At 41.4% G+C, this 19,545-nt stretch overlaps 1 protein-coding gene across 3 annotated transcripts in view; it reads right to left on the reverse strand.

The window, feature by feature from the left end:
* gdap1 (ganglioside induced differentiation associated protein 1) overlaps positions 1 to 19,194 on the reverse strand; it is a 27,295-nt gene extending 8,101 nt beyond the window's left edge. Inside the window, exons 1-3 of one of the 3 annotated variants that reach the window (XM_043689156.1) lie at positions 18,952 to 19,180; positions 9,855 to 9,941; positions 1,211 to 1,384 (exon numbers count right to left, since the gene is read on the reverse strand). In XM_043689156.1, the coding sequence (XP_043545091.1) occupies positions 1,211 to 1,384; positions 9,855 to 9,941; positions 18,952 to 19,078 (388 nt within the window). In that variant the 5' untranslated portion in view covers positions 19,079 to 19,180. Of the gene's footprint in view, positions 1 to 1,210; positions 1,385 to 9,854; positions 10,048 to 18,951 lie in introns of all 3 variants that reach the window. The other 2 variants (XM_043689153.1, XM_043689154.1) reach the window with 2 other exon arrangements.
* Between the last annotated feature and the right edge of the window lie 351 nt (positions 19,195 to 19,545).

Here is a 19,545-nt window from a genome sequence, read left to right on the forward strand (position 1 = left end):
ATAAAAAAGGTTTTGTGATTTACACATGAAAGTGAAACTATCACTGTATTCTAACAGATGAAAGGTTTAACAGACAATCAATTTTTCAACATATAATTTCAGTTACATCACATTGTAAATTTTTGCTATAAATTCTGTGTGTTAGGATTGAGCCTTCCACTACCACCTGATGAAGGAGCGTCACTCCAAAAGCTACTGTGCTTCCAATTAAACCTGTTGGACTATAACCTGGTGTTGTGTGATTTTTAACTTCTATTTATACGTTTGGTTTCTTTGGGTTGGTGATGCCATTTCCTGTTGTAATGTCAGAACATTATTTCAATGAGCCAAGACACACTGCAGCACAGAGCAACTACGCAGAGCAGAGGAAAATCATCTATACTGTGTATTCAAAAAGAATGGGTACCCAATGAACAGAGTCTGTCGATTTCTCAGCAACAAACCCAAACAAGCAGACAAAACACGTGCAGAAACCCTAGCCACTCTCCCTACTTCAAAGACATCTCAGAAATGACTGCCAGACTACTCAGACCCCTTGGCATCATGGTAGCCCACAAACCCACCAACACACTAAAACAGCAGCTAATGAAATTGAAAGAACCTATATAGACAACAAGCAAAACTAACATTATTTACAAAATACCGTGCAAGAACTGTAATAAACAGGCAGAAAACTAGCCACCAGGATATATGAACATCAACTAGCCATAAAACATGGCCCTCTCTCACTAGTATCCTTACATACGGATGAGGAAGGACACCACTTCAACTGGGACAACACATCCATCATAGGACAAGCCAAACAGAGACACGCATGAGAATTCCTAGATGCATGGCATTCCAACCGGAACTCTATACATCAAGTTAGACCTCATCTATCACCCCTGAGAAAAAGAACAGGAAATGACATCACCAACCCAAAAGAAACTCAAACATATAAGTAGTAATCAGGAATTATCAGCAGTGCTTCGCCCAGAGGCCCACTGAAGATGTTACCTAGTAGGGTGACGAAATGTCTGGAAATGAAACTTCCAGCTCAGCGAGGAAAACTTACACCCAAATTAAAGAACCGCAAGAAAATGGTAGCTCCATAAAATATAATTACAAATACTTCAACTGTTAGGTTAGCTGTATTTTCAGTGAATTGGAATCACAACAAACAGGGAGAAACACATTCCAACTCTAACAATTCTGTTTGATAACTACTTACTGCGAATTCTTGTGGTTGCATATGCAGGAATCATGGAATCCAAAGTTAACTCTGGGTGAAGAATACAACCATGGGTATAAGCATCTATTGGGAGAGAGTCTAGCAGCTCTCGATAATGCTGAACTCGTGGATAATACAGGCTTCCTTCTTCTGGCATTAATTTGGGGATGTTTTCTAAAAGTACAATACATAAAGGATATTTTTATCAAAAAAAGTCAACTTGCTCAGAAAAGTAAATGGTCTACTTTCTGCGCAATTTATTTTTTTTTAATTGGCACTTCATTTCCAAAGGGAACATTGATAAGATTGTATACATGTAAATATAGTGTTACAAGAATAAGCCTTTCACATTTCTTGGATTTTCCAAATTCCAGTACTAAAATTGTTCACACACCATGCTAATAATAAATAAACCAACATGAAATTCCCTTGTTACTACTTAACACAGGCAGTAAGCCATTTATTTTAAACATGTAATATCCCAGTCTGATTTTAATTCAAGATTTCTTTTAAAAATGCTTAGGGACTGCATTCAATACCAAATATGTTCTAATTTCCATAAGTAATTTGTTGGACATTGAAACAGAATGCTACAAATGTATCACAGAACATGTTACCTCAGAAACTGAAACATTCCAGCTGTGGAGTCTGCTAGGTCTACATATTGTACATTAGTTCAAAATCACTATGACTTGACGTAACAAATGAATAACTGTAAAGAAAAAGACAAATGTGTAAATTTGCTCAAGAAATCAATGTGATTTATAAATGTTGAACTTAATATGAAAATAATGGGGAAAATAAACTTTGTCAAATGTGAAACAAAATACAAAGTTCTACAAGGTAAAGCACATTTGCTCAGACACAGTTCCCATTTATGTTCAATTTTAAACAATATCACATGAACCTACAAGTTTTCCCCCCCACAGCAGCGCAGATGCCTACTCACAATGAAGACTCAGCTAAACTATCCAATTGAGGCAACTAAGAATTGTTAAAAATATCATCCAATTTATATATTTCACATGAATATAATGACTTCCTATTTAAACGCAACTGAATAGATAGATTTTCTTGACAATTTGATGGTTAAAAACTATATTATAGTACAGAACCTAGTGTTTAAATGCACTGACTATATGATCTTGATTGATTACGGTCTCAAAGTTCCAGAACAATTCCTAGCCTATTCTAAGTTAGTTGACACTAAATGCATTACTTTTACAGTCTCAACACACTGGAGAAATAAATGAATAAAAAAGGTAGAACTTCCACTCATAGGTAATTATTTTTGTACAATAAAATAAAAGTGTTAAATTTGGTTTTGTCCATTTTCTGTAATCATGCAAGGTACACATACTGTTTCACAGATCCCAAAATATCTCCCTACAAGTTCATAACATCTTCTACAACAGTACCACAATTGGCAATTCCAAAAACCATTATTTTTAGTTTTGGGATATGAAACTACTTATAAAGATGTAACTTGGATAAAGATGCAATTCTGAATTTGATCATTTAGTTATATTTATGGTTGTGTTAACAGGAATATAAACATTCCACAAAACTGTTAAATTGAACTCTTAAATTTAGAAAGTCATAAGTTAAAACAGCAGGGGATGCTGTACTCCACATACTATCAAACTTTAAGATAAGCCATCAAGAGACAACTGATTCACATGGAGCTCAGCAACATTTACATTTCAGGCTCTCTTACCTATTTATAAAAAACAGATTTTACCATTTAAGCTTGTAACTGTATTTACCAGCTACATTTGTTTTCCAGACTGAAAATCTCAGACTTCAATCAACATTTAAAAATCCAATTTACAGGATTCCAGCTGGTCATGTCATTAAGTGCTTGAATCAGTCACAACTATTGTGCTAATCAGTCCAGCACAAGGATTGTGGCAGATTGCCAGAATCACTGTCATTCCATGTGGTTCAGAAGGGGAATCCTCTCCCAGAACATATGGATACATAGAACACAGGATGAGGAGTAGGCCATTCGGCCTTTCCATGCAAAAGTGAGTACTGCAGATGCTGGAAACCAGAGTCTAGATTAGCAAGATGGCCTTTGTGTGGAGCCGCAAGAAATGGGGCAGATACTAAACGAGTATTTTGCATCAGTATTTACAGTGGAAAAGGATGTGGAAGATATAGAATGTATGGAAATACATGAAGGGTTTTGCCCAAAACGACGATTTTCCTGCTCCTCAGATGCTGCCTGACCTGCCGTGTTTTTCCAGCACCACTCTAATCTAGACATTAGGCCTTTCCAGCCTGCTCCATCATTCAATAAGATCATGTCTGCAGTGGCTGTGATCTTAGCTCCAGTTTCCTGCCTACACCCATAGCCCTAACTCCACTGTTGATCAAAAATCTAACTCGGTCTCAAATAGATTGAAAGACACCATCTCCACTACATTCTGAGGGAGAATTCCACACTAACAACAGTATGGAGGAATGATATCTTGGAAGGGACTTCAAATGAGGTTTTGTTTGGGGTGTAGAGTTTAAGAATGTAAAAGGGGAAGTCACATTGCTGTGAATGTTTTACATACCTCCAAACAGTCAGAGGGGCATATATGTAGACAACTTACTGAGGTGTGTAAAAACAATAAGTAATTATATTTGGGGATTTCAACATTAACCTGGATTGTTGTAGCGTAAAGGACTAAAAGGAAGCAGATTTCCTGAAATATATATTAGGGACAGCTTTTTATATCACATGTAGAGGGTCCAACAAGGAACGGTGCAGTGCTGGACCCAGTTTTGGGGAAACAAAGCCAGCAGGTGTTCAAGGTGGCAGTGGGAGAGCATCTTAGTAATAACAATCACAACTCCATACATTTTAAAGTCTGTTATGGATAAGGAAAAAGATAGTCAGCAAAAAATAAGAGGTTTTGGACAGGGAGGTGGGGGGAAAATTTTATTAAAATCAGGCAGATTCTGGCCAAAGTATACTGGCAACAGCTTCTTCCAGGTAGATCTACAGAACAGCCGGGGATGCTTAAAATGGAATTGGCAAGAGAACAAGCCCAACATGTTCCCTGCAGGGTGAAATGTAGGAGCAATAAGCCCAGAGAAACCTAGATGACTAGGAATAGTCAGGACAGGGAAAAGGAGGAAAAGGTTTTAACTGAGACAGAAGTCAATGGACACCCGAGTGGAGTACAGTAAGTGCAGGGGGCACTTACAAAAGCAAATACAAGTGCAAAGAGAGTCATTGAGATGTACAGCACGGAAACAGGCCCTTCGGTCCAACCTGGCTATGCTGACTAGATATCCCAAACCAATCTAGTCCCACCTGCCAGCACCCGGCCCTCCAAACCCTTCCTATTCATATACCCATCCAGATGCCTTTTAAATGTTGCACTTGTACTAGCCTCCACCACTTCCTCTGGCAGCTCATTCCATATACATACCACCCTCTGCGTGAAAAAGTTACCCCTTAGGTCTTTTTTATATCTTTCCCCTTTCACGCTAAACCTATACCCTCTAGTTCTGGACTCCCCCCACCCCAGGGAAAAGACTTTGTCTATTTACCCTATCCATGCCCCTCATGACTTTACAAACATCTATAAGATCACCCCATAGCCTCCGACGCTGGGAATTTGAAAGAAAACAGCTCTAGCCTATTCAACCTCTCCCTATAGCTCAAATCCTCCAACCCTGGCAACATCCTTGTAAATCTTTTCTGAACCCTTTCAAGTTTCACAACATCCCCCCGATAGGAAGGAGACCAGAATTGCACACAATATTCCAACAGTGGCCTAATCAATGTCCTGTACAGCCACAACATGACCTCCCAACTCCAGTACTCAATATTCTGACCAATGAAGGAAAACATGCCAAATGCCTTCTTCACTATCCTATCTACCTGCGACTCCACTTTCAAGGAGCTATGAACCTGCACTCCAAGGTCTCTTTGCTCAGCAACACTCCCGAGGATCTTATCATTAAGCATGTAAGTCCTGCTAAGATTTGCTTTCCTAAAATGCAGCACCTCACATTTATCTGATTTAAACTCCGTCTGCCACTTCTCAGCCCATTGGCCCATCTGATCAAGATCCCATTGTAATCTGAGGTAACCTTCTTTGCTGTCCATTACACCTCCAATTTTGGTGTCATCTGCAAACTTAGTAACTACACCTCTTATGCTCACATCCAAATCATTTATATAAGTGATGAAAGGTAGTGGACCCAGCACCGATCCTTGTGGCACTCCACTGGTCACAGGCCTCCAGTCTGAAAAATAACCCTCCACCACCACCCTCTATATTCTACCTTTGAGCCAATTCTGCATCCAAATGGCTAGTTCTCCTTGTATTCCATGAGATCTAACCTTGCTAACCAGCCTCCCATGGGGAACCTTGTCGAACGCCTTACTGAAATCGATATAGATCACGTCTACCACACTGCCTTCATCAATCCTCTGTTACTTCTTCCAAAAAAACTCAATCAAGTTTGTGAGACATGATTTCCCACACACAAAGCTATGTTGACTATCCCTAATCAGTCCATCCCTTTCCAAACACATGTACATCCTGCCCCTCAGGATTCCCCCCAACAACCTGTCCACCACCGTCATCAGGCTCACCGGTCTATAGTTCCCTGGTCTGTCCTTACCAACCTTCTTAAACAGTGACACTACATTAGCCAACCTCCAGTCTTCCTCCACCTCACCTGTGACTATCAATGACACAAATATCTCAGCAAGAGGCCCAGCAATCACTTCCCTAGCTTCCCACAGAGTTCTAGGGCACACTGGATCAGATCCTGGGGATTTATCCACCTTTATGTGTTTCAAGACATCCAGCACTTCTTGCTGTGTAATATGGACATTTTTCAAGACGTCACCATCTATTTCCCTACATTCTGTATCTTCCATGTCCTTTTCCACAGTAAATACTCGTTTAGTATCTGCCCCATTTCCTGCGGCTCCACACAAAGGCTGTCTTGCTGATCTTTGATGGGCCCTATTCTCTCCCTAGTTACCCTTTTCTCCTTCATGTATTCATAAAAACCCTTTGGATTCTCCTTAACTCTATGTGCCAAAGAAATCTCATAACCCTTTTTTGCCCTCCTGATTTCTCTCTTCAGTATATTCCTAATGCCTTTATACTCTAAGGATTCACTCGATCTGTGGAGACGGCACGGTGGCTCAGTGGTTAGCACTGCTGCCTCACAGCGTCAGGGTCCCAGGTTCAATTCCAGCCTCGGGCAACTGTCTATGTGGAGTTTGCACATGCTCCCCGTGTCTTCATGGGTTTCCTTTGGGTGCTCCGGTTTCCTCCCACAATCCAAAGATGTGCAGTTAGGAGAATTGGCCATGCTAAATTGCCCATAGTGTTAGGTGCAGTAGTCTGGGTGGATTACTCTTCGGAGGATTGGTGTGGACTGGTTGGGCCGAAGGGCCTGTTTCCACACTGTAGTAATCTAATCTAATCTAATCCTGTCTATACCTGACATTTGCTTCCTTCTTTTTCTTAACCAAACCCTCAATTTCTTTGGTCATCCAACATTCCTTATACCTATACCAGCCTTTCCTTTCACCCTAACAGGAATATGAGAAAACAAAGGGGTATGTTTAGGAAGAATCCCAAGATCTTCTATAAGTATATCGGGGAAAAGAATAGGGATCAAGTAGGCAATCTGTGCATGGAGCCAGAGGACATTGGCAGGATGTTAAACTAGAACTTCACTTCTGTCTTTGGAGGAGGAGAATGTAGGTACAGAATTCAGGAACGGGGTTACGAGATTCTTAAACAATTTGTTATAGAAGAGAGAGGAGGTATTGGAGGTTTTGGTGAGGGTTAAAGTCGAAAAATCTCCATGCCCAGGTGAGTTCAGTGCAGGCTGCTGTGGGAGACGATGGGGGAAATTACTAGGGCTCTTTCCAAATTCTTAATTCCTCGTTCTGGAGGACAACTAATTCAGTTTCATGTTTCAAGAGATAAACATCAGAATTACAGCCCAGTGAGGTCTCAAATCAGTGGTAGGGAAACTACTGGAAAAAATTCTGAAGCAGAGAATTAATCGTCACATAATCAGCATGACTTTCTCACAGGGAGGTCAAGCCTAATTTCTTTGTTTGAATTTTGCAAGGTGGTGACCAGGTGTGCAGATGAGGGTAGTGCAGTTAATGTAGCTTATATGGACTTCGGCAAAGCTATGCCAAGGTCCAATCGGGAGACTGACAAAGAAGGTAAAAACACACAGGATCCAGGGTAACTTGGCAAATTGGATCCAAACTTGGCTTGTGATAGGAGACAGTGGTGATAGAAGGCGTGACAGAGACCAGTGTCATACTACAGGGATAAGTGTTGGGCCTCTTATTGTTTGCGAGAGAAAATATATAAGTGATAAGTGGTAAGTTTGCGGTTGACACCAAGATTGGCCAGGTGATTAATCATGAGGAAGGTAGACTTAGGTTATAAAAGGATATGGACAGTCTGGTCAGATAAGCAGGTCAGCGGCAGATGGAATCTAACCCTGATAAGCGTGAGGTCATGTACTTTGAAAGTGCAAACAAGTCAAGGGAGTAGCTTGGAAGCTCGGAAGGAACAGAATCAGCTTCGGTTGCTTGTCCACAGATCCCTGAAGGTGGCAGGACTGCTCAGTAGTGTAGTTAAGGAGGCATGCAAGACACGCCTTTATCAGCTGTGGCATAAACTATAAGAACAGGGTGGTTATGTTGGAGCTGTACAGGACTTTGATTAAACCACAGCTGAAGTACTGCATGCAGTTCTAATCAAGGCACTATGGGAAGGATGTGATTGGATTGGAGGCAGTGATATTCACCAGGAAGTTGCCTGGGATGGAACTGTTTTGCTGTGAAGAAACTGAATAAGCTCAGTTTCTTTTCATTCAAGCAGAGAAAGGTAAGGGGGAATTGATGGAGGTATGTAAAATTGAGGGGCATGGAGAGGGTTGATAGGAAACAGTTGATCCTTTAGTTGAAGGAGACATAATTTTAAGGACCAGGGCTTATAAGGATTTTGAGGAAATCTCTCTCACCCAGAGGGTGAAGGGAACTCAGAATGCACTGCCTGGGAGGTCACTTCAAGCAGAAAAACTCAACCAATGAGCATTTGAAATGTCAAAACATTCAAGGCTGTGGGCCAAATGCTGAAAATTGGGCCTTTGTAGCATTAGAGTAGTTTTAAAAAAACAGGGCAGATTCAGTGGGCTAAAGGGCCTTTTCTAGATGTTGGATGCAATGATTCTAAAAATTCTTCATCCTGCAAATGAGCCTTCTCTGAACTGGTTCCAAGTCAATTATATCAGGGCAGTACAAAGAGATCTGGGTGTTCTTGTACAGCAGTCAATGAAGGCAAGCATGCAGGTACAGCAGGTAGTGAAGAAGGCTAATAGCATGCTGGCCTTCATAACAAGAGGGATTGAGTATAGAAGCAAAGAGGTCCTTCTGCAGCTGTACAGGGCCCTGGTGAGACCACACCTGGAGTACTGTGTGCAGTTCTGGTCTCCAAATTTGAGGAGAGACATTCTGGCTATTGAGGGAGTGCAGCGTAGGTTCACGAGGTCAATTTCTGGAATGGTGGGATTACCTTACACTGAAAGACTGGAGCGAGTGGGCTTGTATACCTTTGAGTTTAGAAGACTGAGAGGGGATCTGATTGAGACATACAAGATTATGAAAGGATTGGACACTCTGGCAGCCAGAAACATGTTTCCGCTGATGAGTGAGTGCCGAACCAGAGGACACAACTTAAAAATAGAGTAGACCATTTAGGACTGAGATGAGGAGAAACTTCTTCACCCAGAGAGTGGTGGCTGTGTGGAATGCTCTGCCCCAGAGGGCAGTGGAGGCCCAGTCTCTGGATTCATTTAAGAAAGAGTTGGATAGAGCTCTCAAAGATAGTGGAATCGAGAGTTATGGAGATAAGGCAGGAAGAGGATACAGATTAGGAATGATCAGCCATGATCATATTGAATGACGGTGCAAGCTCGAAGGGCTGAATGGCCTACTCCTGCACCTATTGTCTATCTTTCAAATCAGAAGATTTGCAAGCCCATGTCGTTTCTGCATGGTCATACCTTAATTTGCTAAGTCTCCTGCTATAACCTCCCTATTAATGGATTTTAGCACGTTCCTTATGACAAATGTTTGGCTAACTGGACAAGAGCTTCCTTTGTTCTGTCCCCTGGTCACTCACTGATCTAGATTAAATTCCAGCCATCTAGACTGGTCTTGCCACTCAGATAGGTCAAATTGAGAGACAGGCACAATTCTCACTCAATATTAACCAATTCACACCAAAGTTAAGTTCATTATCTGCATGCACAAAGCTCAGACAGACATTAGGTAAGTCTTGATCCTAATATCTCCATAATTAGACAACCTGTCAGTACTCACTGTTGGAGCCAAACCACATTAACAATTTAGAAGAGAAAACCAGAGAAAGGGAAAACAAAAATCAGCTAAGAGCAGAGGAGAACGTACTTGGCTATGTGAATTCACTAAATCTTACCTTTTTATTTATATCAGGCTTCAAAAATCACATCTACACCAAAACACAGACATTCAGAAACACAATATTGTTTCACTAGAATATACCACATATAATATTGTGATATTATAACACACAAATAAGGCTTCACTGAATCATGATATTACCAGCTTCAAAGGTTTTCTCCAAGTAGTCGATGATCTGAGTGGATTCACAGATAATGTTATCGCCATGAATTAGTACAGGCACCTCTCCTGCTGGGTTCAAACGCATAAACCAAGGTTCATTGTGCTCACTTAATGGTAGGTTAACATCATACTCTTCACATTTTAGACCCTTTTCCGCAATAACCAAACGAACCTGAAATGCAGCAGAGATATCATCAACACCATGTCATTTTTTAATCCTTTCACAGTGTGATGTTATCAAAAGCACTTGCCTTGTTTTCATTATCATATACATGTGCTTGACTTCTACTTTTATTGACTAATTGTCATTGCAAAAAGAAATCTTATATATTAATTTTCTGTCTAAAATTATACAATGGAGTAACAATGTTTTCAGAAAAAAAGCACAAAAACCATTTGAGAGTGACGTTGATAAAAGCAAAGCCATCTTACTGCTGCTACTTACATTCCTATTCTGAATACTATGACACACCTGGCAAACAACTCAGATGAAGTCCAAACATACATAACCATTATTGAGATTACAGCAAGATTCCTTCCAAGTTGTTCTGTTATATTACAAAAAATGCAATCTACCACCCCTGAGGAAAAGAACAGGAAATGACACCACCAACCCAAAGAAACCCAAACATATAAACAGAAAGCAGGAATCATCAGCAGTGCTTTGTCCGGAGGCTCACTGAAGATGTTACTTAGTATGGTGACGAAACATCTGAAAAATGTACCTTCCAGCTCAGCAAGCAAACCTACAAATAAATCTACAAAAAAATTCTTAGACCTCCAACGTAAACCTTTGTCACCTACTTACCGCTAAAAACATGATCCCTGTGTGTATCAACCATAAGCTTACCTTGTCTGATATCCTGTGCAGCATCCCATATCTCCCAACTTATAATCATTGAGAACTCTACTGTTGTTTGCATATTCAACTGAACCAAGTCACAGACAAATATCTCATCCCAGGCATGTTCTGCAGCTCTTCAACTGCCGAAGCAAAACAATTTGAGGATCTCACACGTTTCAAATCACTCACGGCACCCACCCTTTCTTGGGTTTTTCCATTTAGTATTTCACAAGAGAGTGCTACTAGAAAGACCAGCATTTATTAACCATTTCTCTTTGTCCTGAAGGTGGTACAGAGTGTTCTTTAATTGCTATATTTTGTTTAGTGGTTATACTTTCATTCCATTAAGTAAGTAGTTCCACTATTTTAACCCAGAGGCAAGAAAGGAACATATTTCATATACATATGAGCTGATATGTTTCCAAGGAGAAAGTGAGGACTGCAGATTAGAGTCGGGAGTGTGTTGCGGGAAAAGCATAGCAGGTCAGGCAGCATCGAGGAGCAGGAAAATTGGGGTTTTGGACATAAGCACCGCGACCTCAAGTTCACCTGAACCATCTCTGACACCTCCCTCCCCTTCCTGACCTATCAATTTCCATCTCCAGCGACCAACATCTACTACAAACCTACTGACTCCAGCAGCTACCTGGACTATACCTCCTCCCGCTCTGCCTCTCGTAAAAACATCATCCCTTATTCCCAAGTCCTCCGCCGCATCTATTCCCAGGGTGACTAATTCCACCATTGAAAACCACAGATGACCTCCTTCTCCAAAAGATGACAATTTCCAAAGATGACACATGGTCGACAGTGCCCTCCAGAGTATCGCATCCACTTCCCGCACCACCTTCCCTGAACCCCACCCTTCCCAACCCATCAGAACAGGACAGAACTGCACCCCCCGCCCCCAGTCCTCACCTTCTACCTCACCAATCTCACATCATCCTTCACCATTTCTGCCAACTACAAACAGACCCCACCACGAGGGATATATTTCCCTCCCCAACCCATCAGCATTTCTGAGAGACCATTCCCTCTGCTACTCCCTGGTCAGATCCACGTCCCACTCCCAGCACCTTCCCCTGACATCATCTTCCTGATGAAGAACTTATGCCCAAAAATGTCAATTCTCCAACTCCTCGGATGCTGCATGAACTGCTATGCTTTTCCAGCACCACACTCTCCACTCTGATATGTTTCCAAGTCAGCATGGTGTATGACGTAGAACGGAATTTAGGTAGTGGTATTCGACCCATGCATCTTGTTCTTATAGATAGTCACAAATGTGGGAGATGCTACCATAAAAGCCTCAGTGAGTTGATTTAGTTAACCTTGAAGATGACACACAGATGCGGTACACTTTTGACACACGTGGATTGGGTGCTGATCAAACAGAATGTCATGTTATCAGAGCTGTACTCATCTGGACCAGTGGAGAATATTCCATCACACTATGGATTTAATGTCTTATACAAGATAGAATGGTTTTGGAGGAAGCTAAGAGATACATTCACTATAGGGATTTCAATCGCTGACCTATCCTATAGCCACAGATCTATTTGACTGAAACAACGAAATGTCTGGTCAATCACGACCTCCGAGTTTCTTAATTGTGGAGAATCTGATGGGAATGCCAATAAATTTCAAGAGGGACGGCCAGACTCTCTTGTTGGAGAGGGTAACTGCCCAAGAGTTCTATGGCACGATTGGTACTTGCCAAATATAAACCCAATCCCGAATGCTGCACAGGTCATACTAAACGCAAGTCGTGAATGAAAGTTCACAGAATCATTGATATGTACAGCATGGAAACAGACCCTTCGGTCCAATGTGTCCATGCCGATCAGATGTCCTAACCCAATCCAGTCCCATTTGCCAGCACTTCAAACCCTTCTTATTCATATTCCCATCGAAACGTCTTTTAAATGTTCCAATTGTACCAGCCTCCACCACTTCCTCTGGCAGCTCGTTCCATACACACACCACCCTGTGTCAAAATGTTGTCCTTTAAATCCCTTTTATATCTTTCCCCTCTCACCCGAAACCTCTAATTCTGGACTCCCCCATCCCAGGGAAAAGACCTTGCCTATTTATCCTATCCATGCCCCTCATGATTTTATAAACCTCTATAAGGTCAGCCCTCAGCCTTCGACATTCCAGGTAAAACAGCCCCAGCTTATTCAGCCTCTCCCTGTAGCTCAAATCCTCCAACCCTGGCAACATCCTTGTAAATCTTTTCTGAACCCTTTCAAGTTTCACAACATCCTTCTAACAGAAAGGAGATCAGAATTGCACGCAATATTCCAAAAGTGATCTAACCAATGTCCTGTACAGCTGCAACATGATCTCCCAACTCATGTACTTTGACCAATAAAGGAAAGCATACCAAATGCCTTCTTTACTTTCCTATCTACCTGCAACTCCACTTTCAAAGAGCTATGAACCTGTACTCCCAAGGGTCTCTTTATTCAGCAATACTCCCTCGGACCTTACCATTAAGTGTACAAGTCCCACTAAGATTTGCTTTCCCAAAATGCAAATCCCCACATGTATCTAATTTAAACTCCATCTGCCACTTCTCAACCCATTGGCCCATCTGATCAAGGACACGTTGTAATCTGAGGTAACCTTCTTTGCTGTCCATTACACCTCCAATTTTTGTGTCACCTGCAAACTTACTAACTATACCTCTTATGCTCACATCCAAAATCTTTTAAATAAATGACGAAAAGTCCTGTCCATCCCTAAGCCACGTTTCTGTAATTGCTTTGATATCCCAGTGGGAGAAGTGAGGACTGCAGGTGCTGGAGATCAGAATCAGAATCATCATGGCCTCAGCATAGAGGAGGAGTGATACTTTAGATGAGTGAGGACAGGAAAAAGTTAAGTCGCCACAGTCAAACAAGACTTTAAGGCTGCTCTCAGAGGCAATAGCGCGAGGACTGGTGGATAAGAAGGAGATCCCTTCATGGCAACCTTGGCAGGTGCAGGAATTGAAACAATGCTGTTAGCATTTCTCTATATTGCAAACCAGCCATCTAACCAACTGAGCTAACAGCTTATATAGTGTTTTCCTTTTGTCATCAAGTCCAGAGTCAATGCTGAGTACTTCCAGGGCCACTGTGTCCCAGTTGTAATTTCACTGATCTGCCACCTCCTGGCTTTGATGGGAAAGTGTAGAATGCCAATTGACAAGTTTGATTCTGAGCACATGACCATTTCAGGGTCTTGCTCAAGTCAATTGGATAGCTCACACAATTTTAGCTTATGTCCCCATATGTTAATAACAAGGAATTTAAAGGACAGACGAGTATGATGTGAATTTATTACCTAGATTACAATCAGGTTGTTTGCTAAACCTTACATAGCATTGAACCAGTTTAATACAAGCTTACTAGAACATTAAAAATCATTGTTGAAAGCAAGTTTTGAAAAGATTTGTTGAGAATTTGGCATCTCATCAGCTAGGCAACATGCACAGCACACAAATTCTACAGAGACAGAGCCAATCTAAACACTGTCTCTTGGCATTCAATGATATTACTGACACCAAATGCCCCCTATCAATATCCCTGGGGGTTATCACCAAACAGAAACTCAAATGGACTCACCAAATAAACAGAGTGGCTAAAAAAAGATTAGGGGTTAGGAATACTGTGGTGAGTAAGTCACCTTCTGACTCTCTAAAGGCTGTCCATCACCTACAAGACACGTCAGGAGTGCGATGGAATACTCCCAACTTGCCTGGATGGGTTCGGCTCCAAAAACACTTGACATCATCCATCACAAAGCAGCTGCTTGACTAGCACCACATCCACAAAGATCCACTCCCTCCAACACTGAACACTCAAGAGCAACAATGTACATACTATACACTGCAGAAATTCACCAAAAATCCTCAGGCAGCATCTTCCAAACCTACAATCATTTCCATCTAGACGGATAAGGGCAGCAGATACATGGGAACACCACCACCTGCAGGTTCACCTCAAAGCCTCTCACCATCCAGATTTGGAAATATAATTGCCATCTCTTCACTACTGCTAGGTCGAAATCCTGGATCTCCCTTCCTAAAGGCATTGTAGGTTAGTTTACATGGACTGCAGTGGTTCAAGGAGTCAGCTCACCACCACCTTCAAGAACAACATGGGACAGACGACACCCAAGTCTCAGAAGTGAATAAAAAAGTATTATTGAGCCAGTTGACTTTTTTTAAAAACATTTAAACAAATAATAGCTTCAAGGTTACTATTAAGGGTATCACATTGTATTTCTTTTAAATTAATACAAAAACAAATTTGCAAACTGCTACAGTGGGATTTGAACTGATATCTCCAGAATATTAATCTAGGTCTGAGTTACTAATTAATTTGTTTCAATAAACTGTCAGACATTGATATAAAAATTTAAGGTAATTAATAATATTCCCAGAATAGGGTTATTTCCTTAATGACAGTTAATTCCAGCTGAATACATATTCCAATTACAATTCACAATCTCAAAATATTCCACCATTTGCTGATTTATTTATGAAAGGTCTGAATTTTGTCACGTCTATTTCTGCTCAGAATTTATGCTTCTGCAGAATACTTTATTTAGATGACTTTTACAAAGTGTTATGGCCATCAGATTGGTCTAACACATGGTCAGTGAGCTGTTAATTTTGCTCATTTACTGACCCTCAACCATTCAATTTGAATAATTCAACTGCAAGGTAATTCAGCTTAAGGTGATTAATAGTAAGTTTATTCTAAACGACTTAAGGTTACCTAGGGATTGTTGGCATTGTGGCTACATCTCTCTGACAAAAAGCAAGGTGAAACAATCTAGAAAAGCAGTCATATCGTTGATAACTATGCATACAACATCAAGTGACTGATCTATCTGTGGAGGCACAGGCTGTTCATTCCAAATTGTAACTCATTCCATATTAATAAATCAGATCACCAGCTCTCCAACTAATTGAAGTCCAAGTCGTATGGTACTACCACTAGTCTGCAACAATAATTTCACTTTCCTTCCTCTCGCAAAATGCACCATTACTTTGACTCTCCAAAAACCCTCTCTGCTCCAAAGCAGGCTAGTCCAGTTCAATTCTAACAAATCTCTTGTACCCTATTTGAGTCTTCACATTTTTCATAGTATTAACAATTTGTTCAAACAATACCTACCCAGTAGGAGCAAAATCCATGTGATCAGTATTTGGAATGTTTTTTTTAATAGACCACAAAGTGCACTTTCTAGACCAGTGGCACCTAAACAATGGTAAGCACATTCTATGGGGTACACAATTCATCTCTTGGTGTGGGGTGGGGGGGGTAAGTGAAGTAATCAAATGGTGGATTTAACTGATATTTCCTTATTTTGGTTCATCAGGTTTGCATTATATGAGTGTAAAAAAAAATTAGGCAATGGCACATAATATTATGGTTCAGGGATGGGTTGATAAGTTTGTTTCAGGAGAACGGTTCTCTGTGCCAATTGGTCAATGACAATCCTTAATCTGCTCTTAGTGCTAGTACATATGTTGGAGGTCCCAGCATTCTTTTCCAAACTACTTTGGATCAGAGTTATAGAGATGTACAGCACGGAAACAGACTCTTCGGTCCACTCTTCCATGCAAGATATCCCAACCCACGCACCCAGCCCATATCCCTCCAAACCTTTCCTATTCATATACCCATCAAGATGCCTTTTAAATGTTGCAATTGTACTAGCCTTCACTAGTTCTTCTGGCAGCTCACTCCGTACATATACCAGCCTCTGTGTAAAAAGTTGTCCCATAATTCCTTTTTATATCTTTCCCCCCCTCACCTTACACATTTGAAGAAATGCACTTTCTCAGAGGGGTCTATCAATACAATTATATGGCTTTATGCCTGAGGAAGTGAGGCAACCTGTCATTCACAGCAGTTTCCTATGATAGCCAACTTCCTGACTAGAAAGGAGCTTCAAGGGATCAGAAGGAATGGGGTAACGTAGTGGCAGGGGTTCGATTTCTTCAGGCCACTAACCGCAACCAGCAAAAGGCTCTGAAAATGCCTGTGTTTCCAGGTTACCTCCTCCAGGAAAGGAGCTTTGAGACTCCAAAAGGAGTTGATTCCTTCAGGATTTCAGCATTGTTCTTCAGTGCAAAGCAATTAGATGAAGTAAGAAATGCTCCCTGTGTCTCGGGATTAGGAGTCCTGGAGGAGAAAGTGAGGACTGCAGATGCTGGAGATCAGAGCTGAAAATGTGTTGCTGGAAAAGCACAGGTCAGGCAGCATCCAAGGAACAGGAGAATCGACGTTTCGGGCATGAGCCCTTCTTCATCAACCGAGGTAAGCAGTTCAGAGTTTTCCTATCTAACTGTTGACATCAACACATCATTTAACATTTTATCAAAGAAATGTATAATTTGCATTCTTCAGTTCTGAAGAATCGCATTTGACTTGAAAAATTTAAGTCTCTCTCTCCACAGTTACTGCCAGACTTGTTTAGTGTTGCCAGTTTTTAATTTCTGATTTTCAACATCTGTGATATTTTATTTTTATCTTGCCTTCGTATAGTTAAAAGAAATCACACACAGGATTTCACAAATGGGGGATGGCATGATAAGGTACGACTGTCTTGAAGACAAACATTAGTATGGGAACAGACTGGTGCAAGCATACAGGAATGAGGGAAAAGTTAATACATGACGTACCACAAGTGAGATAAAGGAAGGGAATTTATATATTAAAAAAGAAAGACTCAGGACTGAAAGATGCCTATGCAACTAAATAAAGGCTTTGAGAATGCTTTAAAATATTGGATTCAGGAAGACCATAAAGAGAAGTTTTAATGTAATGCATTGTAGCACATGGACCAGTGCAAGTCAATAATGGCAGAACAGATATTTATCGTAGGACAGAATAAACACTGCTCTGCACGCATGGATGTTCATGGAGGATAGGTCACTAGAATAATTGAGCCTAAAGGTGGCAAAAAATGGATTAAAAAGTGTCAATAACAACAATGTTGCCCTTTGGGAAATAGATAATCTTCGCATTGGCTAGAAACAGTTTAACTCATCCAATTGTGGAGTGCACAAAAAAATGCCTTTATGCTTCAATGTCCAATTATTTATGACTCAAGCTATTGTCAATCACACCAAATGTGGTGCATTTATGTTCAAACAAAGTTATCACATTAACCGTGTTGAACACATATTAATAATGTTTACATTTTGTAACATGCTCAGCCATTGCAGACATTAAAATGTCTAATTTACATCCTGCCAGAGGTAAGCAATAATGACAGCTCAGGAACCACTGTTCTGAACTAGTTTAACACAATCAAACACCTTCCTTTTCTACACATTAAGAGACCAATTTGTCATGCTGCAGCACCAGACAATGTAAAAGTCAAAATACCAAATTGATTTGATTCTATACACTATCAATAAGGGTGGACAGGCTGTATCTCTATAGTACATAAGACAGTGGGATAACATTCCTGATGAAGGGCTTTTGTCCGAAACGTCCATTTTCCTGCTCCTTGGATACTGCCTGACCTGCTGTGCTTTTCTAGCACCACTCTAATCTAGACTCTGACATCCAGCATCTGCAGTCCTCATTTTTGCCTAAGACGTCCTTACTCACCGCTGGCATGAATCTATGCATAAAACAAGCCGAGTCCTCCCTAACAATAAAGCTTGAGGCATGAATTTATATAAAACAACAAGCCCAGTCCTCATGTAACAATAGGTTTGACCCAGGATAAACCCACCCTCAGCTGGAGATAGGACATCCATCAGTCTCCCTTCAGCGAGGAAAGACCACTGTCAAAATATAACAAGGACCTGCTAAATTGCAAGATCCCCTTGTCGTCTTAATGGGACTGCAAATAGTTTCCTTTTACAATGAGAAAACCACTTTCTACTGCAACAGAATTGAAGCTTTAAGGAGCAATGTCAAATTCCGTATTTTCTCCAGTCTGTACTGAATTGCATTTGGACCTTTCCACTTATTTACAGCTAATTTATGGATAAAGTATGTTTTTACACTATAAAATAACAGGTCGACCTGTAAAGCAGAGAGACACAAGTCGTACTCCTCGACAGAAATGTAAAGGGGGGGGGGGGGGGGTGTTTGGGGAAGGATGCCCTGGCCCTGGCCCTGGCCCTGGCCCTGGCCCTTTCCCTGGCCTAGTCCAGCCTGTGGAACCACTGCTCCCTCTCCGCTCATCCCGCCTTATCCGAGACAAACCCACCTTCTGTGAGGAGAAGGACTGTGACCAATGGTACAGAACCATTTTTTCGCGAGTGTTCTCGGGTTTGGGGATCACCTGCAGCGACCCATCCCCTTCTTGCGGCCTTCGCACCTCCATCTCTTGACATCGCCCACCTCCGTCCGGCTCCCCCTGAGCAGCCGCCATCGCGCTAACACCTGCGAACGCCGACGGTGCTCCCGGGGCAGTCTGGGTAACGTAGTCCAAGGAATCGCAGAACCCTCCTTCGCATCAACATCTTGCCCCGCCCCTAGAAAACTACAACTCCCACAATCCTAAGCGCTGCCCAGGTGATAAGGGCAGTCTGGATGCAGTACTGGCATTAAATTGTGGAGCTTGTAAGCAGTATCAGGCCACAGTTAAAAACATATTGCACCTTGAATTAATTTGTGCATTAAAAGAAAGATAGTGGCAGGTCTTTTGCAAACATGTCACATACTGGTTGATTAGATTGCTCACGTTTTATACAAAGTCGACAAGCAGGAGGCTGGAAGAACACAGCAAGCCAGGCAGCATCAGGAGGCGGAGAAGTCAACATTTCAGGTGTAACCCTTCTTCAGGACTGAGGGTGGGTGT

The sequence above is a fragment of the Chiloscyllium plagiosum genome, chromosome 4 (genome assembly GCF_004010195.1).
Source record: "Chiloscyllium plagiosum isolate BGI_BamShark_2017 chromosome 4, ASM401019v2, whole genome shotgun sequence".
Classification (NCBI taxonomy): Eukaryota; Metazoa; Chordata; class Chondrichthyes; order Orectolobiformes; family Hemiscylliidae; genus Chiloscyllium; species Chiloscyllium plagiosum.